Below are 18,352 nucleotides of genomic sequence, written 5' to 3' on the forward strand. Positions count from 1 at the left end.
TTTAAAAAAAACACAAAACAGACAGGCCTAGGTGGGTGACTCGGGCAAGACATCAAGCGCAGGGGGCTGGGTCTGAGCCACGCCACGCCCATGCGTGAAGGGGCGCGGCTGCGCAGCGTGGGCGGGTTGTCCTACAGCCGCACCCCTTCCCTCCAGTCAGTGCGGGGACTGTGTGAGCCGCAGAGGAGCTCAACGCCTGGAGCAGTTGCAGAACCGGGGTGAGGAGGGCTCGGTCTGGGGGTGTGGGTGAATGGATCTGCATGAGGGGTGGGGCAGGAGAGGGAGCAGTAAAAATGAATAGGGGTGGGGTGGTGGCTGGATGATAGACAAGTACGGAGAGAATGGACAGAAACCCCGGTTTCTAGCCCGGTTTCTGTCGGGGCTGCACACTGAAGCCCTGTGCGGTCCGTGCGGGCCGGCTGGACATGCAGACTACTGCTCCATCCCCATCCCCCATGCCCGCCCCTTTCCTGCATTAACCAGCCAGACGCGCTCCCCTCCTCCCCCATTTCAGAGCATTTGGGCAGGGCCGCCCTTGGCCCCTTACTCTGGGAGTGACTGCAGCCAAGAGGACCGAGGGTCCATTCTGGACCGCATCCTTTTTCAAGGCCCCCCCGCCCCTCGCGCCCGCACCTCCATGGGGATCCAAAGCGCAGCCGCATTCTCTGATGCCACTCGCCTAGCCCACCCCCCCCCCCCGCCCCAGCCCCCGCCGCCCCACTCCCGGGGGGTTACATTCGATTCCACCTGCAAACACTGCAGAGGAAACTAAAGGCTGGTGGATGGTCATTTGCATCTCATTTGAATATGGTCTAAAGCAGCCGGCGCCTCCCCAGGCCTGCTCCCGCTGTCAGTCACCTCTGTGTCCTAGCGGTCCGCACCCTCACTGGCTGGGTTTCACCATCCCTGTCTTCTAGGTCAGAATCTGCGGTTGCCAGGTAGGCGGATGTGAGAGGCCCGGTCTTCCTGGTTCTCCAGAGGCCATCCCGTCGCCGCTGGCACTATGCTGTCCCCTCAGAGGGCTTTACTCTGCAACCTCAACCACATCCACCTCCAGCATGTCTCTCTGGGCCTGCATTTGTCTCGCCGTCCTGAGCTAAGGGAGGGGCCCTTGAGCACATCCTTTCCCCCGGGGGACGCAGGGGGCAAGGAGAGCCAGGGCTCCTGCAGCGGGACGCTGGTGGATGCCAATTCCAACAGCCCAGCGGTGCCCTGCCGTTGCTGCCAGGAGCACGGGCCAGGCCTAGAAACCCGGCAGGACCCCGCACAGGAGGAAGAGGGGGCTGCCTCTCCCTCGGACCCGGGTTGCTCCTCCTCTCTCAGCTCCTGCTCAGATCTTAGCCCTGATGAGTCCCCCATTTCAGTCTACTCGCGGGACCTCCCTGGTGACCAAAACGTCCACCCTCAGCCTAGCATCATCCCGCTGGAGCAGGGCTCCCCTCTGGTCTCCACCGGCCCTGGCGCCTGCTCTCCCGACAGCTTCTGCTGTTCTCCTGATTCCTGCTCGGGAGCTTCCTCCCCGCCCGGCCCTGGCCTGGACTCCAACTGCAATGCCCTGACCACCTGCCAGGAACTCCCTTACCCAGGGCTGGAGGAGGAGGAGGAGGGTGGGGAGCAGGACCTCCTGACCTCCGAGCTCTCGGAGGCCGATGACGGGAAGATCCACACTGGGAAAACGGAACCCAGTTGGAAAATCAACCCCATTTGGAAAATTGACACAGAGAAAACTGAAGCCGGCTGGAAAATCACCGAGAACAATAACTCTGGTTGGAAAATCAATGGGAATACTAACTCTAGTTGGAAAGCTGAACCTGGAAAATCTGACTCCGGTTGGAAAACCAATACAGGAATAACCGATCCTGGCTTGAAAGCAGACGCAGAGAAGAGTGATGGAGGACGGAGAAGTGACGTCAGCGAGGAGCCGGTGCCCCACCGGACGATCACGTCCTTCCATGAGCTGGCCCAGAAGCGCAAGCGGGGCCCGGGGCTGACCCTCGTGACGCAGGCCAAGAAAGACCGCAGTGACTGGCTCATAGTCTTCTCGCCCGACAGCGAGCAGCCCCCCACCGGGTCGCTGGGCGGCTCCCCGGCGGCTCCCCGGGAAGTCACCACCTTCAAGGAACTCAGGTCCCGGAGCCGGGCCCCGCCCCCGCCAGTCCCGCCCCGAGACCCCCCAGCTGGCTGGGCCTTGGTCCCGCCCCGGCCCCCACCCCCACCTGTTCCTCCCCGGAGGAAGAAGAACCGACCGGGGCTGCAGCCTATAGCGGAGGGGCAGCCCGGGGAGGGCAGGGAGGTCAGGCCTGGCGAGAAGGCCCCAGCCCCGGAGGAGCCGGAGGAGCCCGGTGCGCAGGCGGGCCTTGAGGGTAAGAGGCCGCAGGAGGCCGCGGGAGGAGGGCGGGGCTCCGGCCTTGCCCAAGCCTCCGAAGCTTACAGCCCGTCTCCCTGTGTCCCCCACCCCCTTTCTGTCACCCATCCTCCCGGTCCCCTTCTACCAGGGAGCGCTCCGGGAAAGGGAAGCTGGGTGGGCCGTTGGGTTACGGGACTAACTCTTTGCTCCCTCTTTCTCCCGCCCTTCCTTGCCTGGCTGCCCATCCGCTGCCCTCCTTTCCCTTCGCACCTGCCCCGCCAATCCCGCCTGCAGCCCGTCCCCTCCTGGTCCCTCGGCCCCTGGTTTTCCGGTTCTCGGCCGACGGGCGCCCCCTGTTGGAGGGTGGGGGCGCGGGCACAGCTGGGTCTCTGCTCCTAGCGCCTCTGGCGGGTTGGCCCGGCGCGGGGCTGCGGCTGCTGGGGGCGCCCAGCTCCCCAGAGGAGCAGCTGCTGCCGGTCCGCCTGTCCCCTGTGGGAGCCTACTCGCCCCCGGCGCGGGGGGCCCTGTCCTGCCTGGCCAGCCCCGAGCTGGCCCTGCTGCTGTCCCCGCTCTTTCCCAGAAGCAGCACCTTCCCTGCCGCGGCTCCCCCACCCCGCCAGGTACCCGCCCCCCCGCTGCCACCGCCACCTCGTCCGCCGAAGGCCCCTCGCTGGACCAGGAGCCCACCGACTCCTCTCAGGCTACGTAAGACGGCCCCGGGCGGCCCCGTAGGCCACGCCCCCGGCGGGCCGCCCCGCCCCGCCCCGCCCCGCCCCCTCCGCAGCTCGGCTCCCTCCTCGGCTGTGGTTTCATCCGGGTTACCGGCTCCGCCCCGCCCTTCGGCCGGGCCGGTTCCTAGAGAGTTCATTGGCTCTGGGCGTCTGGCTCCGCCGGCTTCAAACTCAGTTTAAGGGCCTCCAGCAAGCCCACGCATAGGGACCTGGGGTGCCCCGCTGTGGAATTCCCTGGCCAGTGCCGTCGGGCCTGACCGCCACCTTGCTAGGGAAACGTGCAGGGTGAAGCGCCCCAACTCTCTCGGCTGAAGAGGTCCTGGCCACGCCTTCCGACCAGACCAGCCTCTCGCGGGCTGCGGGGGCGCCCTCCGCAGCTATGCCGGAGTAGGACCTGGGTTTCCCCTCTCCGGTGCCTCCTAGCCTCCCAGCCCTTGGATCTCCGCTCCCACCCTCTCCTTTCCTTTCTCGTTTGTCTGTCTTTTCATTGGTCCGGGCTCCCCACGTGCTCTTCCGTTCTCGGGGGCCGGACGCAGGCCCGGGGCGGGCCAAGGTGCCCCTCCCTTCCCTCGCCCTGTCAGCTCCTGCCCTATCGGCCCCCGCGGGCGGGCGGGAGGTGAGCGCGGCTGTCCCTGCGCCTGGACTTCCGGGATCGCGGAGGTGGGAGCTGGGCCCTGAAGAAGGTCATGGAAACGGGGGGTTGGGGTGGACAGGGGAGGCGAGTGCTGAGATCCGAGCAGAATTTCACTCCGGGGTCCCGGGTCGCGTTGCCCGTTGCTGGACCCAGCATTGTGTCCCCTCTCCCAAGCCTTCAGGGGCTGGGTGTGCTGGACCCGCAGGAGGTGACCTGAGCTGGAGCTTGGAGGCCTGCAATAACCCTGGGTAAGGGTCACGCGTTCTGCTTTCCTCCCCGCAGTCCGCAGTTCCTGGTCCTTCGCCGGTGTCCCCGGGGCCCAGCGACTGTGGATGGCAGAAGCCCAGAGTGGGACCGGCCAGCTGCAGGAGCAGAAGAAAGGTAGGACACCCCAACCCTGGCTTCAGAATCAACTGCCCCGCACGGTGGCCCCCCCTCACAGGGTCAGACTGCATAAACCGGTGTCTCCTCGTCCCTTGGGTATTCCTGGGAGACAGGGGCTTTGATGCTTCTCTCCCCTCCCCTCCCCCTCCCCAGGTCTCTTGATAGCCGTCAGCGCCTCAGTGGATAAAATCATCTCGCACTTTGGGGCGGCCCGAAACTTGGTTCAGAAGGTGAAGTGGTCTGTGGGAGGGTATTGGGGTTGAGGAGATGAATGTAGCTCTGGGGGCGCAGAACTTCGGACAGGAAGCGCGCTGTTGGTATCTCTGGACCCATGCCCACTGCGCTGCCTCCAGGCCCAGTTGGGGGATAGCCGGCTGAGCCCAGATGTGGGGCACCTGGTGCTGACCACCCTCTGTCCGGCTCTCCATGCCCTGGTGGCTGACGGGCTGAAGCCTTTCCGAAAGGACCTCATCACTGGGCAGCGCAGGAGCAACCCCTGGAGCGTGGTGGAGGCATCGGTGAAGCCAGGTGAAGTGTGGGACTCGGCCCAGGGCTGGGACCGGGTGGAGGCAGGGCTGGGGCTGGGGCTGGGCTCACAGCTCGGGTTGTCCTCAGGCTCCAGCACCCGGTCCTTTGGAACCCTGTATAGCCAGGTCAGCCGGCTAGCCCCACTGAGCAGCAGCAGAAGCCGCTTCCACGCCTTCATCCTGGGCCTCCTCAAGTGAGTGGCATTCTTTCCGGTGCCCCTCCCATGGCCCGGGGACTGCAGGGGTATCTCAGGTGGGATTCTACACGTTCCTAGAGCCAACCTCTCCTGTTCCAATCTCATCTCCCACCCCCTACCTAGAGGGGGCTGGCGTCCTCCACCTCCCTGAGCCTCTGTTCCCTTTCCTCCCCCAGCACTAAGCAGTTGGAGCTGTGGTTTTCCAGTCTTCAGGAAGATGCAGGTCAGAGGTTCAAATGGGGGAGGATGGGGTTGCTAGGCTGTGAGGGAAGGAGGAAAAGGGGTCTGTTCTGCTGGTTCCCACGAATGCCAGAATGATCTTAATCTGCTCTGTGATCTTATTACTCTGGTGCTTAAAACTTTTTCAAGGAGTCCTTTAGTCCACAGGGGGAAAGACCCAAATCTTCACTATCACCTCCAGTCTTGATTATTGGCCTCTGCCTTCTTCTCTTGCCTCTAAGCCTGGGGTTTTCCCTGGCTCTTGGACAGCCTTCCTTTCTGATTCTTTCCTCCACCTAGAATAGGACTTCCGGCCCCTCCTCATTAACGTTCATTCATCCTTTAGATTCTATATAGTGAGGCTTCACTTTGCCCTCAGACTAGGCAAACCCTCACCCCCCCTTTTGCTCCCACGGCCTGGTTCTCCTGTTACTCAGTTTCTTATCACCACTTGTTCTGTATGTGCTTCCCACTCTAGGCAGTGGTTTTACACGGGCAGGGATGTATCAGCCCTGTTTCCCACCATGTTCTTCTCTGTCCCAGTGCCCGGCATAGAATGAGGCCTGGGGGCATGCTTGTTGATGGGTGGGCTGATGCCGGGAGCCCTCTGGGACTAGGCTGAGGGCAGGGACTGATGTTAGCCTGCTTTTTCCCCAGGCCTGCTGTCCCTCCTGTACCTGCCCACTGGATTCTTCTCTTTGGCCCGGGGTGGCTGCCCCTCCCTGTCCACAGAGCTGCTGCTCCTGCTGCAGCCGTTGTCGGTGCTCACCTTCCACTTGGACCTGCTCTTTGAGCATCACCACCACCTGCCCCTGGGCCCGCCTCAGACTCCTGCCCCCCCAGGCTCACCGCCAGCCTTGCAGCAGACTGTGCAAGCCATGCTGCACTGGGGGGGTCGGCTGGCCCAGAGCCTTCGTGGGGCTTCTGAGGAGACCCCTCCAGGCCCTTCAGCCCCCTCAAGCCCTCCCAAACCCGGCAGCTGGTGGGAGCAGCTGACCCAGGCCTCCCGGGTCTATGCCTCTGGGGGCACGGAGGGCTTCTCCCTTCGTCGGTGGGGATCCAGGTGTCACGGGGCTGTGGCCGAGGAAGCACAGGAGAGAGCGTTGCCCACAGAGGACGCGGCACCAGGCAGAGGCGTGTGGCTGGGGAGACTGTTTGGAGTGCCTGGGGGCCTCACGGAAACTGAAAGCGGAACTCTAAAGTCCAGGTACTGGGGCACCTGGTCCCCTCCGTGACCTCTGACTCCATCCCACGTCACCCAGTTACCCAAGTAGGAAACTAGAGTGATCTCTAGGTCGGAAGTTGGCCGTCTGTTTTCTCGTGATAAGTTACATTTTAATGGTGACATAAGCACCGATATGATGTTCTCCCTTTTGCCTCTTGGCCCTCAAAGCCAAAAATAGTTATTATTTAGCTCTTTAGAAAAAAGAAGACATTTGCTGAGCTCTGGCTTCAGGTCCTCTCTAGTGATCCTCTAGGTCTCTCTGAGTGTACTGGTTCCGAGGTCCTTCAGTGACTTTTGTGTTGTAGAGCTGTTTTCACCTCCCTAATCACCCTTACGAACTGTCTCTCTGCCCCCAGCAGTGGCCAACTCCCGATCTTTTGAAACACAGGCTGCTCAGCCTTTTTCTCCCTCCAGAGCCCTGGGGTTGTTGTTGTTTTCTGGAGGTGGGGTAAACTCGGTGGGTGACCCTGTATCTGTTCCTCCAGGAGACCATCCAGCTGGCTGCCTCCTACAGTGAACGTGTTGGCTCTGGTGAAGAGGGTGGCACCTTCTGAGCCTCCCAGTTCACCCGAGGAGCTCGAGGCCTCAGCACCCAGCATGGTGCAGACCCAACGGTAAGGAGGATTGGGAAGAATGCATTAGTGTGCACGTGTGTGTGTGTGTGTGCATTTCTGTCTTCAGAGTGGAGGGGAGGTAGTTTAAAAGGCTGTGGGGCTGTAAAGTCAGACAGTGCTTAGTTTGCATTACATTTCTGCTATTATTGGTGTGAACTCATTTCTCTGAGCCTTGGTTTCCTTCTCCTTAAAGAGAGGATAATTTATACCTTGATTGTGGTTGTTATAGAGACTAAACATAATTTTATAAGAGCATCTGGCCCAGAGGAGGTGCCCAGTTAACGATAACTATGTATTTGGATGTGCCCAGGTGCATACCCTGAGGGACTGTGCTTCCCTTCAGTGGGGTCTTCTAATTTGGCACCAGAGATTGCTTCTGCTTTAGGGTCTGGCTTCCTTTGGTTTCTTAACCCATTGAATTAGGTTTCCTCGTTTTTCATTCATTCAGTAATACTTCTCAAGTACTTACTACGTGCCAAGCATTATGCTAGGGGAGGGAATACAAAGATAACCATATTGGAGTCCCTGCCTTCAAGGAGCTTGTAGTCCAGTGGAGATACCAATGAATAAACAAGCAGTTAAAATTCTGTATGGAGCCCGGCTGGTGTGGGCCAGTTGGTTGAGTATTGTTCTATGCACCAAGAGGTCACTGGTTTGATTCCTGGTCAGGGCACATGCCTGGGTTGCAGGTTCGATCCCTAATAGGGACTGTGCAGGAGGCAGCCAATCGGTGTTACTCTCTCATTGAGGTCTCTCTCTCTCTCTCTCTCTCTCTCTCTCTCTCTCTCTCTCTCTCTCTCTCTCTCTCTCTGTGTCTCCATTCCTTTCCCTCTAAAACAAGAAAATCAATAAAAACATATTTTAAAAATTCTGTATGGAAAAGATTGTAGGAAAGGGGCCATATAGACAGGGCTTTCCCCCCCAAGATTGCAGACTCAGGGAAGGCCCAGTGATGGTGTAGGGTGTGTCAGAAGGAATAGGATGCAAAGGTGGAGAGGCCCAAGTGCCGTGAGGAACCATGGGTACATGACTGGTTGTGCCCAGAGTGGAGGCTGTTGGCGCAGTGACGGGAAGCTATAGGCTTCAGTAGGCCTAGACCTCATTGTGAGGTAGGGGGAGCTATTGAAGGGTCATCAGCTGGGGGATGATGTGCTTGCTTGTTTTTGAAGGATCTCTGCTGTGTGGACAATGGAGCTGGGGAGGAGGTCATGAGAGGTGAAGGGATACCAGTTAGATTTTATGTAGTGGTTGAGAAGATAGAGAGCTAAACTAGAATGAAGGCAGTGGAGTTGATGAGAAAGACAGGTGGAGTAGTGGGAGATACAAACACCAAGCTAGTTTTGGTAATTGATTGGATATGAGGAATGAGACCCTGGTTTTTGCTGGGAGCAACTGGGTAGAAGGTGGTGCTATTTACCCGTATAGGGGACACAAGAGGAGGGACTGGTGTGTAGGGTTATTTAATTTGCAGATGTTGAATTTGAAGTTCGAGAGAAGTGCAAATCATGTCAAATAAGTAGCTGAAGAGTGGGTTTGGAGCTCAGGAGAGGGCTGGGGCCCCACAGGGAATCCACATGTTGCTAGATACGATCCCAGTGTTCCCTGAGCTGAACCAAAGTGACGTTCCACACAGTGGGAAGATGAAACCTGGGACAGCTGGGTACCCCCACCTCACTTCATCCCAGCATCTGGCTCCCCACAGGGCAGTCCGTGCTCTCTGTGACCACACCGCTGCAGGACCTGACCAGCTGAGCTTCCAGCGCGGGGAAGTGCTGCGTGTCATCGCCACTGTGGATGAGGACTGGCTCCGCTGTGGGCGGGATGGAATGGAGGGGCTGGTACCTGTGGGGTATACCTCTCTTGTTCTCTAGGCCTAGGACCTTTTTCCTTCCCTGCATATGTCTCTCCCTCCTGTCACTTGGGAATGGAATGGCCTGTGAACACGAATCCTTATAAACTTATTTTCCCAGAAGCATTTCCCTGTCTATAAAATGATACTTTCCTCCCACATCCCTTTCTGCTAATATGTGAAATAAAATTTCCTACTTCTCTCCCATACCCATCTGTAAGTTGAAATCTGCTCTTCTTCCAAATATATACAAAGCAATTTTCCTCCCTGCAGTTTTTTCCCCACGTTCCCATCTGCATAAGGGAACATCTCCCTTTCTACCTGCAAAATAGAAATCTAGTCTCCATCTACCTTCCTGTGTAAGTACTCTGCTAGTGCAGTATATGCCTCAGTTCCCAAGACTAGAGGGTCTCTAGTCTCCTTCATGTGTATGAATCTTCTCCCACTTCCCCCAAACCATGTTGCCAATATTTATTATGTACTCATGTTGTCCTAGGTGTTCAAGTCTGGATACCCCTGGTGGGTGGGCCTATGGTGTTGGCTATGTCTCCTTCCTCCTTTGTCCCAATAAAGTGTGGGAGTTGGATGTGTGTGTGTGTGTCACTGTGGGTTTGAGGACCTAGGCTGTGGGTGGCCCTCTTATAGGAAGCTCAAGGGAGATGCTTCCTTCCAAGCCCAGGGTCAGTTCTTACTGTTTCCTGAGGAATGAAAAGTGCCCCTCAATTGTGCCTGAATCTCAGAAGTGCCTCTCTAGTCCGAGACTTCATTGCTTTGTTTTGTGAGACTGATAGGTAGGAGCCTGAGTAAATAATGGGAGAATGGGGAAGACATAGCCCTTGAAACTATACTCATTAGATTTGTATCTGAGGTGATGAAGGATTAAAGGGTTGCAAAAAGTAACAGATTTTTTTCTATTTAACATTACCATTCTGTGGTAATACAATTTCAGAAAGCACAATAACTTGACATTTATAACTTTGTTAGGAGTTCATGAGTTTCGGTCTTCTGAAATGAGAATAGTTAAGGTGCTCTGGAGCTTTGAGGATGGGGTAGGCTCACTGAAAGGTTAGAAGAATAGAAAGCTATAATTATAACCAGGCAACAGAAAAGTTAGGGGGAAGGTGAAAACTATGAAGTGAAATACAGGGGAAAGATATCTGGAAGTTTTTCTTCGTCTCGGAGAACTTGGTTGGAGAGGACAATGGGCAGGTAATAATAGGAGAGGGGAAATAAAAACAGATCAAAACTTTGTAAATACTCGGGAGCAGGCTTTGAATAGCCTCAAGTGTCTCATACTTTTGTCATTTTTGAAGACTTATTCTTAAACTCCATTCCTGGCCAATTCATATTCATCTGCTCCTTGCTTTAAATTTGCATTTGTGTTTAGCTGCCCTCTCAATTTTGACCTCAGTTTGCATTTCAGATGTTTTTTAGGGTGATGTTTCACCAACTAGATTCTGAGAGCCTCTGGGGATTCCTAGTTATATTAGGAGTACTCAAGTTACCACTGCAAAAGAAGTTTTATTTTTATAATGTTTGAAGTTATAAAACAGTAGATATGGAAGACTACTTTGATTTTTTTTTTTGGGGGGGGGTGTCATGATTTCTAAAGTTTCAGAGAGAGAGAGAGAGAGAGAGAGAGAGAGAAAGAGAGAGAAAGAGAGAGAAAGAGAGAGAAAGAGAAAGAAACATAGATCAGCTGCCTCCTGTACATGCCCTGACCAGGGATTGAACTCGCAACCTCAGATATGTGTCCTTACCGGGAATTGAACCCTCAACCTTTTTGGTGTACAGGACAATGCTCCAACCAACTGAGCAACCCAGTTAGTCAGGGCCTGATGATATGGTTTTAAAAAGATCTCTTTGGAAACAGGATGGAGAAGATCCTGGAAGATAAATGGAGGATAGGAAAGAGGAAAAAATAGCAAGCTCACCACTCTGTAGTTAGGAAAAGTTTTTTCCATTTAATACTAGACTTTTAAGGATTTGAGATGCAAGCTTTTTATGCAATTACATCCAATGTTAAAATTGGTAATACATAATTTACAAAGATTAACATCAAAACAATCATCTATTTAGATATGCTTTTGTAAAAAGGAAATATATTAGCAGCATTTATATTTTCCGCAATCACACAGCCTACAGACATGCAGACTAACTGTATCTATTTGCAGTGATGTAGTGCTTTGCCCCGCATTTCAAACACCAAAACCCGCCTGGCAGCTAGGGGGATCTTTTTATTTCGTTATTATAAAATAACTGAAAAATAAAAAAAGGCATTAATCTCTACACAAGTAAGAAAAAACAAGTTTTTGCACTTACCTAACATTTGATTGTCTAAAAAACATTTCAGTTTTTAGTCTTTCAACAAAAGAAAGATAAAATGACAGAGCGTAGTGTCTTTTGCTTCTGTTCACACATATTACAAAGGTTTTTCTTTTTTTGTCTTTTTTAAAATTTTAGTGTTTAACACTATTAAAGGAAATATTGAATTTTAAACTCTTTCTTGTAACTTTCCTGCTTTTGACTAAAAGGAGACTTCCAAAGTGCCCCTATCCCCACCTCCCTCCCACCCCCTCCCCGGCTCCCTGAAATGAAAACCAAAAAAGAAACCACTCAAATGGGCTTGGACATGCGATTTTTCCAGCTCCACACATGAGTATCTTATACCCAGGTCTCTCAGTAATGTACAGTGCTTCTCTACAGTAAGAAAATACTCCAAATTATTTTCTTAATTCTCTTTTTTCTTTAATAAAATATTTATTCTGCTTTTTCTCTGCTCAAGGGGATCTTTGGCATCCCCGGTCTCTTTTGTTTATTCCTCAAGATTGACACAGAAAGAAGAAAAAGGAAAAAAGATTCAATGGAATGGAAGGTGGTCAATGTTTCTACCTAAACAAGTCAGAGTGTCGTCATCATAAGGGAAAATGTACAATTAGGACAGCATTGGTCCAATATTAGAAAAAAGTAATGGGGACTGGTTTACTATTGTATTGCTTGCTAATCACGCAGCATATATATATATATACACACACACACACACATATATACACACACACACACATATGTATATATATATACACACACACATATATATGTACACATACAACTTGGCACATTTAAAAAACATCTTTTCTCTTATAAGAACATCTAAAACTTATATGCATATGTATGTCTGAGAAGACAACAAAGCAAAGCTTTTTAAATTTTATTTTTAAAGAGACATTATGTCTGGTAACTTCTGGCCCAGAGAATGGGAAGGAAGGAAACACCCTGGATATCCCTCCTGATGATCAGGAGGGTGGAGGAAAGATGGAGCTAGGGGTAGGGAGAACACATTGTCTCTTTAAGAGATAAAAATTGAAAACTGTACAATTAAGAAAACAAGAGTAGTGTTTTGAATTGATAATCTACACTCACAAATACTCTGATAGGTGAATACTGTTCAACAGTTTATGTAGTGATTTTTGTTTGGTGGGGGTTAGAGTTCATTTTTATATAGGTTTTAAAATGATTTTATTTTGAAATGAATCTTCATTCGCACAGCACAGCAGACACACACAAACCACAGTGCATAAACTGTACATGTGCTGGGGGGAGGCCTGGCCTCGTTAGAAAAAAATATGTTCGGCAGGTTAAAACCAAGGTAATTATAAGTACTGTGCCCTCTGACCCCATGGGGGCCTTCCCTATTCCATGATTCTATTTTGGGTAGTAGAGGTAGGGAGAGGAGCAGCAGTTACAAGTGCTTTGAGTTATCAGCTCATGTTTTACTTTGACATCGTTGGGCAAGAAAGGAGAAACTTTCCTCATCGGGGATCTGGAAAGAGGCCCCAGCTACTGTTTCTGTCTCAGGTCTCTGGGATAGCTCTTGGAGCCTACAGAAAGCAGATGGGGTAGGTGGTGGGGTTCCTGGCCCTACCCCTTTGGATTCTGAGTTATACCTGGGTATAGGAAGCAGCTTCTTAGCAGTGCTTGTGGGATCAGAGGATGACAGAAAATCCCAAGCTGGGAGAGGGGCAAGTGTTATAAAGTACCAAAAAGTTTTGGTCATCCTCAATGTGCTCTGCCTTCCTCCCTACATTATTATTAACCTTCTGGATGAAGCAACGGAGAGGAAAACAGGTTAAATTGAACTGGTTAGACAGATCCCCTTCCTCTTCCTCTCTACTAGCTCCAAGGTTTATTAAGTACCTAATGTTAACGTCATGGCCCCATTCCCCTTGCTGGATGGACCCTTCCCACTCCTGTCTACACTCAGAGAACAGGAGGCAGGACTGTTAGCTCCACTGGATCTCAGATGCTTGAGGTTCTCATTCTTTTGAGGTTCACTTTCGAAAGCTGTTTTCTGGGATAAACAGAGTACGCCTTCGCAGTTTCCTGCCTGATCCTTCCTCCAGCAAGTATGTCACATCGATGGCTGAAAACAGAACCAAGGAGGCTGATCAAATACCACTGGCCTACTCCTTACTCCAGATCTGAGTTCTCAGATCAGAGGACTTCAATGATTGCTTTTCTGACCTATAAGCAATTTAGGCCTTCCTCCAGCTAGGTATAAAAGCTGGTCTCTAGGAAGGAGAGCTTCTCACCTCCCAGTTTCATTCCCAATATATAACTAAAAGCAGGCCCATAAAAAAGAACTATACCATTTTCTTAGAATACATTCTATTCCGGACCAGTAATTAGAAGTTGTTCTTTTTCATTCCATCTCCCTAATTTTCTATTTACCTTAAATCCTAGATATTAGCCTGATTCTTCTTACCATTTTTTCCAGGGATTTTGTCAAGGAGATTGAGCAAGATCTGGTTGAGTCGTTCCCGCTGGTTATGCCGTCGTTCCTCAGGGGTACAGGCTGATTGAGCTTCTTGACTACTTTCTTCTGTTTTTTCCCCGCCCTCACTGACTTCAGCAGTGGCCCCTTCCTGTTCTGGCTCCTCCAGGCTGGGCATCTCGTTGGCTGCTTGCTCCTGACTGGCCAGAACCTCTTCAATCAAGGGCAGAGCATCGTCCTCCTGGCCCAAGTCTTTTAGGGGTGGCTTTGAGCGCTCAGACTTCCAGGATGATCTGCCAGAAGGATGTGTGAACTTAGAGTAAGGCTGAGAAGGGCACTTGGGGTTGGATGGGGCATGAAGGGAAGAGACCTCAGGGTGGCTTGAGACCCTGAAGCCTAGCTGTTAACAGCCTTGGCTCAATAGGTAAGGAACTTGGCTCTGGTCTTCACTTTATTATTATTTGAACAAACCATTACTTTTCTCTGAAACTTAATTTCGATTTGTAAAGTTCAATTTTTCTTCTTTCTTTCAGAAATCCAACAAATTCATAAAATATACCAGAGTTGGTTAAATTGCTTAGCTAGTTCTGAATGCTTCATGAGTACAGAGAAGTATGGTACAACTTTGTAGTCCAACTACAGTAAGTATTTAAATGAAGTTTTTACTTTTCCTAAATCTCTTTTCATATCTATTATTCAATATTTTTTCCCTTATGGTAAGCGACTGAAGTAGGTAAAGCAGTTGTTATGCCACCATTCAACAGAAAAAGAAGACAAGACTTTTGTGCTCTTTTTCCAAGAATACCCATTATATACAAAGCAAACATAAATAAAAATTACAAACTCAAACTGCTCAGCTAAAACTGTGCCTTGACAAAGGTCTTAACAGTTGATCAACTTTGGAGTAATGGGCAAAGCTTGTAGAAATCTAAAAAGGAGACTTTTCTTTTTTAGATTTGGAGTTCTGTTCCAAATTCTCTTCTACTCTATCTGTAATCCTTGCAAAATCTCCCTCTCTGCCCTTGCTATTGGCACAACATTGGGCTACTCTGTCAGAGAATCCCCAGTCTTAGGGGTTGTTGGTAAACCCCTTAGGCTCTTCACATCCCCATGGGACTCACCGCCCTCCGTTCCTCTTGTAGTTGTCTGGGACATAATGAGGCTGCAGAGAAGAAAAGGAAGCAGTGAGTGTACAGTAGAAGCTGACAAAGCTGGATCATATAATCTGGGGCTAACTCATGATAGAGGGCTGGGGAGGTAAAGAAAGAAAAAAATAGGGCTGGAGCCCTTACAAGCTGAGTGACTATGTTTTAAAGTCAGAAGTTCAGTACTTCTATTAATCTGTAGGCCAATAGGCTCACAGTTCTTTTTGCCCCATCCCAACTTTTAAGTAGTTAAGGTTGGGGTTTCAAAGCTAATCAGTGAGCTGTTGACTGAGCAAATAGGACCAGAGAAATCTAGATGAGAGGCAGGGCTTGGTTGTGGGTAGAAAGAATATAAAATAAATACTGTTTAGAGAAATCTGAAAATAATAATGGGAAAAACAGGGACATAAAGGTTTGCTTTCTGGTTAGATTATTTCTAAGCATTCCAGAATTACAGCTATGAATTTTGACAGGCTCACTTACAAGAAGACAGGATGAGAAGAGCTAATCCAGGGTTTCATTATAGCAAATAGATGAATGGGTGACCAAAATCTTTACGGAATGATGAATGGCATAAAATAATCAGAGGAGTATGTTCACAACAATTTATAAAATATTAAAAAATGGTACACCTGTACAGTGTACTTACAATGAATAGAGGCTGCAGGACTGGCAGTTGCTCTGGGTGAGTTAGTAACTGAGTGGGGAGTGAATGTGAAGGCCTAGAACAGTGATGGGCAACCTTTTGAGCTTGGTGTGTCAAACTTCGCCAAAAAACTGAGCATAACTCGGGTAGTGTGTCACTTTGAGGAAAAAACATTATGTTGCAAATGTTTCATCCTCAGGAGCAGCAAATATTTCATCCTTGGCATGCGGCCGCCTCAGCGGCCGCGTGTCATAAGAAATGGCTACGTGTGTCAGTGCTGACACGCATGTCATAGGTTCACCATCACTGGCCTAGAACATTATTGTAAACTATTGTTTTATAAACACTGCACTTTACACTTTACACTTAGGCTATACCAAGCTTATAAAACAACACAAAGTTTAAATCAAGCATGAGAAAATGATGCAATAAAAAATGTAAATGAGATGTGTGAGGGTGCTGCTGGTGTAACATGGGATACTGTTTACAGCAATTTTTTTTTAAAATAAGCAGAAATAGTACACTTTAAAATAACCATAAAAGTGTAGTAAACACATAAACCAGTAACAGTCATTTATCATTATCAAGTAGTATTATGTACTGTATACAATTGTATGTGCTATACTTTTATATGCATGCCAGCACAGTAGGTTTGTTTACACCAGCATCACCACAAACATCTGAGCAATGCATTGAGCTATGATGCTCCAGTATCATTAGGTGACAGAAATTTTTCGCTCCATTATAATCTTATGGGACCACCTTTGTTATATAGTGCATGGCTGTATATATTTTTAAAATTTATTGATTGACTTTAGAGACAAAAAAGTAGGGAGAGAAGGAGAGGTAGAAGAAAATAAAGAGAGGGAGAGAGAGAGAGAAAGGGAGGGAGACAGATTTGTTGTTCCACTGATCTATGCATTCATCGGTTGCTTCTTCTTTTTTTTTTTGTTACTCCTCACCCCAGGATATTTTGCCATTGATTTTTACGGAGAGTGGAAGAGAAAGGGAAAGACAGACAACACATTGACTGGTTGCCTTCTGCATGAGCCCTGACCAAGGCCCAGGCTGGGGAGGAGCCTGCATCATTGGTTGTTTCTTGTATGTGCCCTGACCGGAGATTGAACTGGCAAACTCAGGGTATTGGGATGACCCTGTAACCAAATGAGCTACTGGCCAGGGCTTATACTTTTTCTTCTGAATGCTTTGTACTTTAAAATTTTTATATAATGATGCCTTACATTTTAAATACAGAGACAAAAAGAAAAAACACTGAATAATTTTCACAAAATTTTCTCAGGGCTCTTGATTCTACCTGCTTCTTAAAATTATGGGTGTGAAAACAAAACAAAAAATTACAATATGGGGCTCAAGGGCAAAGATTAAAGAGGTGAGAGAAAAAAAGAGAAAAAAACCAACTAAAGTTTAGTCAGGAAATAAAAAATGTCCTGAGACACAGCTCATGCCAGAAAATGCAGAATAAATGCATTTATGTGGCTCAAACATCCCAAACAGAAATAAAGATTTCCAGAGTTTGGGATGGAAACAGGATGCCACTTGAGAATTCTTACTCTGAATTCCATGTATGAACTACAATGTCCTGACATGTACAATTAGGAGAGAAAGGAGACTTACAGAGAAATCTCTTTTGGGAGTGAGCTTCTTGGGGAAGTGATCAAAGGCATAGGGTTTGGTGCAGACAGGATAGCGGTTCCGGTGGATCTTGTAAAACAGGTGTGCCGACTTGTCAAGCCGATAATCACAGATGTACACATCTTGCTCCTTCACTCCTTTGGGTCTTCCTATGGGTCCAAACACTGTTAAATAAGCCTTATTTTCCCTTCTCTTCCCGAGCTGCCCAGAGACTACCCCACACCACTGGGAGTGCAGTTAGATTCTTTAAGAGGGAAACATTGCAGCTATTACTAAGCACTTGGTGACTGCAGGAGAAAGGAGAATTCTCAGACACTAGCAACCAAAAAGGAAAAAGGGTATAGCAAGTTGGGGATAATTTAGGATGGAAAGAAACCAGAAATGTAGATAAAGTGCTGCAAGGATTTTTGAAGAAAGATTTAGAGGAAAAACAGAGCAGAATATGGGGAAGTTATGGGAAAAGAAAGGCAGATAAATAAGGAAAGCACATTTGGAAATGAACACTTTATCCCACAAATACTAACAGAGTGCTAACTATACAGTATTACAGATAAAAAATATAAAAAAGAGAGAATTAACATTATTCAGTAGCAAGCACTAGGTAAAAGAAAGAAAATAATATAGCATAGCTCTCTGACTAGCCTTGGACAATCTTTTATGAAACAGAGACAATAAAAATGCAGCAGGCAATTTTAGCTCAATGACTAGGGGATAGGAGGTCATTTCTTAAGTTGCCCAGATCACTTACCTTTACAATATGTATAAAGGTCCAGCACACAGCAGGTCCCCACTACAGCCTCCAAGGGAATGATCTCATAGAGCGGCACTCGGAATAGTTCATTGTGATAGAACCGACGGGACGGAGAATGGTGGGTTTCATGGGGGCGGAAGTAATGGTGGCCAAAGGCAAACCGTTCCTCTCTGAAAAAAGATAAAGGGAAGGGAGAGGTTTAGCTGGTTAGCAAGATCCTAGTGCTTATTCAGCTCTGTGCAGACAGGGCAGAGCTGGAAGAAAAGAGATAAGTCCTCCACACATACTTTTCATTCTTCCAAAGCTTCTCAATTCGGAAGATGTCAAGTTTATCTCTGTTGATGTGAGATAACAGTCTATAGGACTGACGGACTGGGTGGCCATCAGGCGTGCGCCGACTATCCCTCATCAGATATACACAGTCACCTAGGAAGGCAGAGAACACAGGAGAAGGTTAAAATCATTCCTGCATCAATTCTGTTAGGCATCCATTGGTCTGGCTCCAGGTCTACATAGAAAGAAGTTAAAATCTAAAACAATAAATTCAACCAGCAATCTAATGGTGATAATCAACTCTAGACTATGAGAATGACCTGAGGGAGGTCTTCCATTTTTTAGAATCCTACATGTCCTTCCTAGTCTTATAATTAGCTTTATAA

The 18,352-nt window shown here is 49.4% G+C and overlaps 3 protein-coding genes across 8 annotated transcripts in view; 1 reads left to right on the forward strand and 2 right to left on the reverse strand.

The window, feature by feature from the left end:
• PKLR (pyruvate kinase L/R) overlaps positions 1 to 3,075 on the reverse strand; it is a 28,842-nt gene extending 25,767 nt beyond the window's left edge. The window contains exon 1 of the mRNA XM_079760960.1: positions 2,996 to 3,075. The gene's annotated coding sequence lies outside the window, so the exon portion shown is untranslated. The remainder of the gene's footprint in view (positions 1 to 2,995) is intronic.
• RUSC1 (RUN and SH3 domain containing 1) lies at positions 28 to 10,293 on the forward strand. 4 transcript variants are annotated; one of them, XM_079760927.1, is made up of 11 exons: positions 28 to 218; positions 918 to 2,363; positions 2,642 to 3,052; positions 3,995 to 4,093; positions 4,250 to 4,326; positions 4,450 to 4,624; positions 4,712 to 4,817; positions 4,997 to 5,043; positions 5,697 to 6,246; positions 6,750 to 6,878; positions 8,581 to 10,293. In XM_079760927.1, the coding sequence occupies exons 2-11, from the start codon at positions 1,004 to 1,006 to the stop codon at positions 8,747 to 8,749; spliced, it is 3,123 nt and encodes a 1,040-aa protein (XP_079617053.1). In that variant the 5' UTR covers positions 28 to 218; positions 918 to 1,003; the 3' UTR covers positions 8,750 to 10,293. The 4 variants fall into 4 exon arrangements, with proteins under 4 accessions (XP_079617053.1, XP_079617054.1, XP_079617055.1 ...); XM_079760928.1 differs by lacking the exon at positions 2,642 to 3,052 and having other exon boundaries at positions 30 to 218; XM_079760929.1 differs by lacking the exons at positions 28 to 218; positions 918 to 2,363; positions 2,642 to 3,052 and adding an exon at positions 3,111 to 3,738 and having other exon boundaries at positions 8,581 to 10,282.
• Positions 10,294 to 10,415: 122 nt separating this feature from the next.
• The window catches only part of ASH1L (ASH1 like histone lysine methyltransferase), a 121,993-nt gene continuing 114,056 nt past the window's right edge, over positions 10,416 to 18,352 (reverse strand). For all 3 annotated transcript variants that reach the window (XM_079760917.1, XM_079760916.1, XM_079760918.1), the window contains 6 exons: positions 17,981 to 18,119; positions 17,691 to 17,863; positions 16,925 to 17,091; positions 14,620 to 14,660; positions 13,490 to 13,791; positions 10,416 to 13,147 (listed from right to left, as the gene is read on the reverse strand). In XM_079760917.1, coding sequence (XP_079617043.1) covers positions 13,056 to 13,147; positions 13,490 to 13,791; positions 14,620 to 14,660; positions 16,925 to 17,091; positions 17,691 to 17,863; positions 17,981 to 18,119 — 914 coding nt within the window. In that variant the 3' untranslated portion in view covers positions 10,416 to 13,055. The remainder of the gene's footprint in view (positions 13,148 to 13,489; positions 13,792 to 14,619; positions 14,661 to 16,924; positions 17,092 to 17,690; positions 17,864 to 17,980; positions 18,120 to 18,352) is intronic.

Source organism: Cnephaeus nilssonii (genome assembly GCF_951640355.1).
Source record: "Cnephaeus nilssonii genome assembly, chromosome: 21".
NCBI lineage: Eukaryota > Metazoa > Chordata > Mammalia > Chiroptera > Vespertilionidae > Cnephaeus > Cnephaeus nilssonii.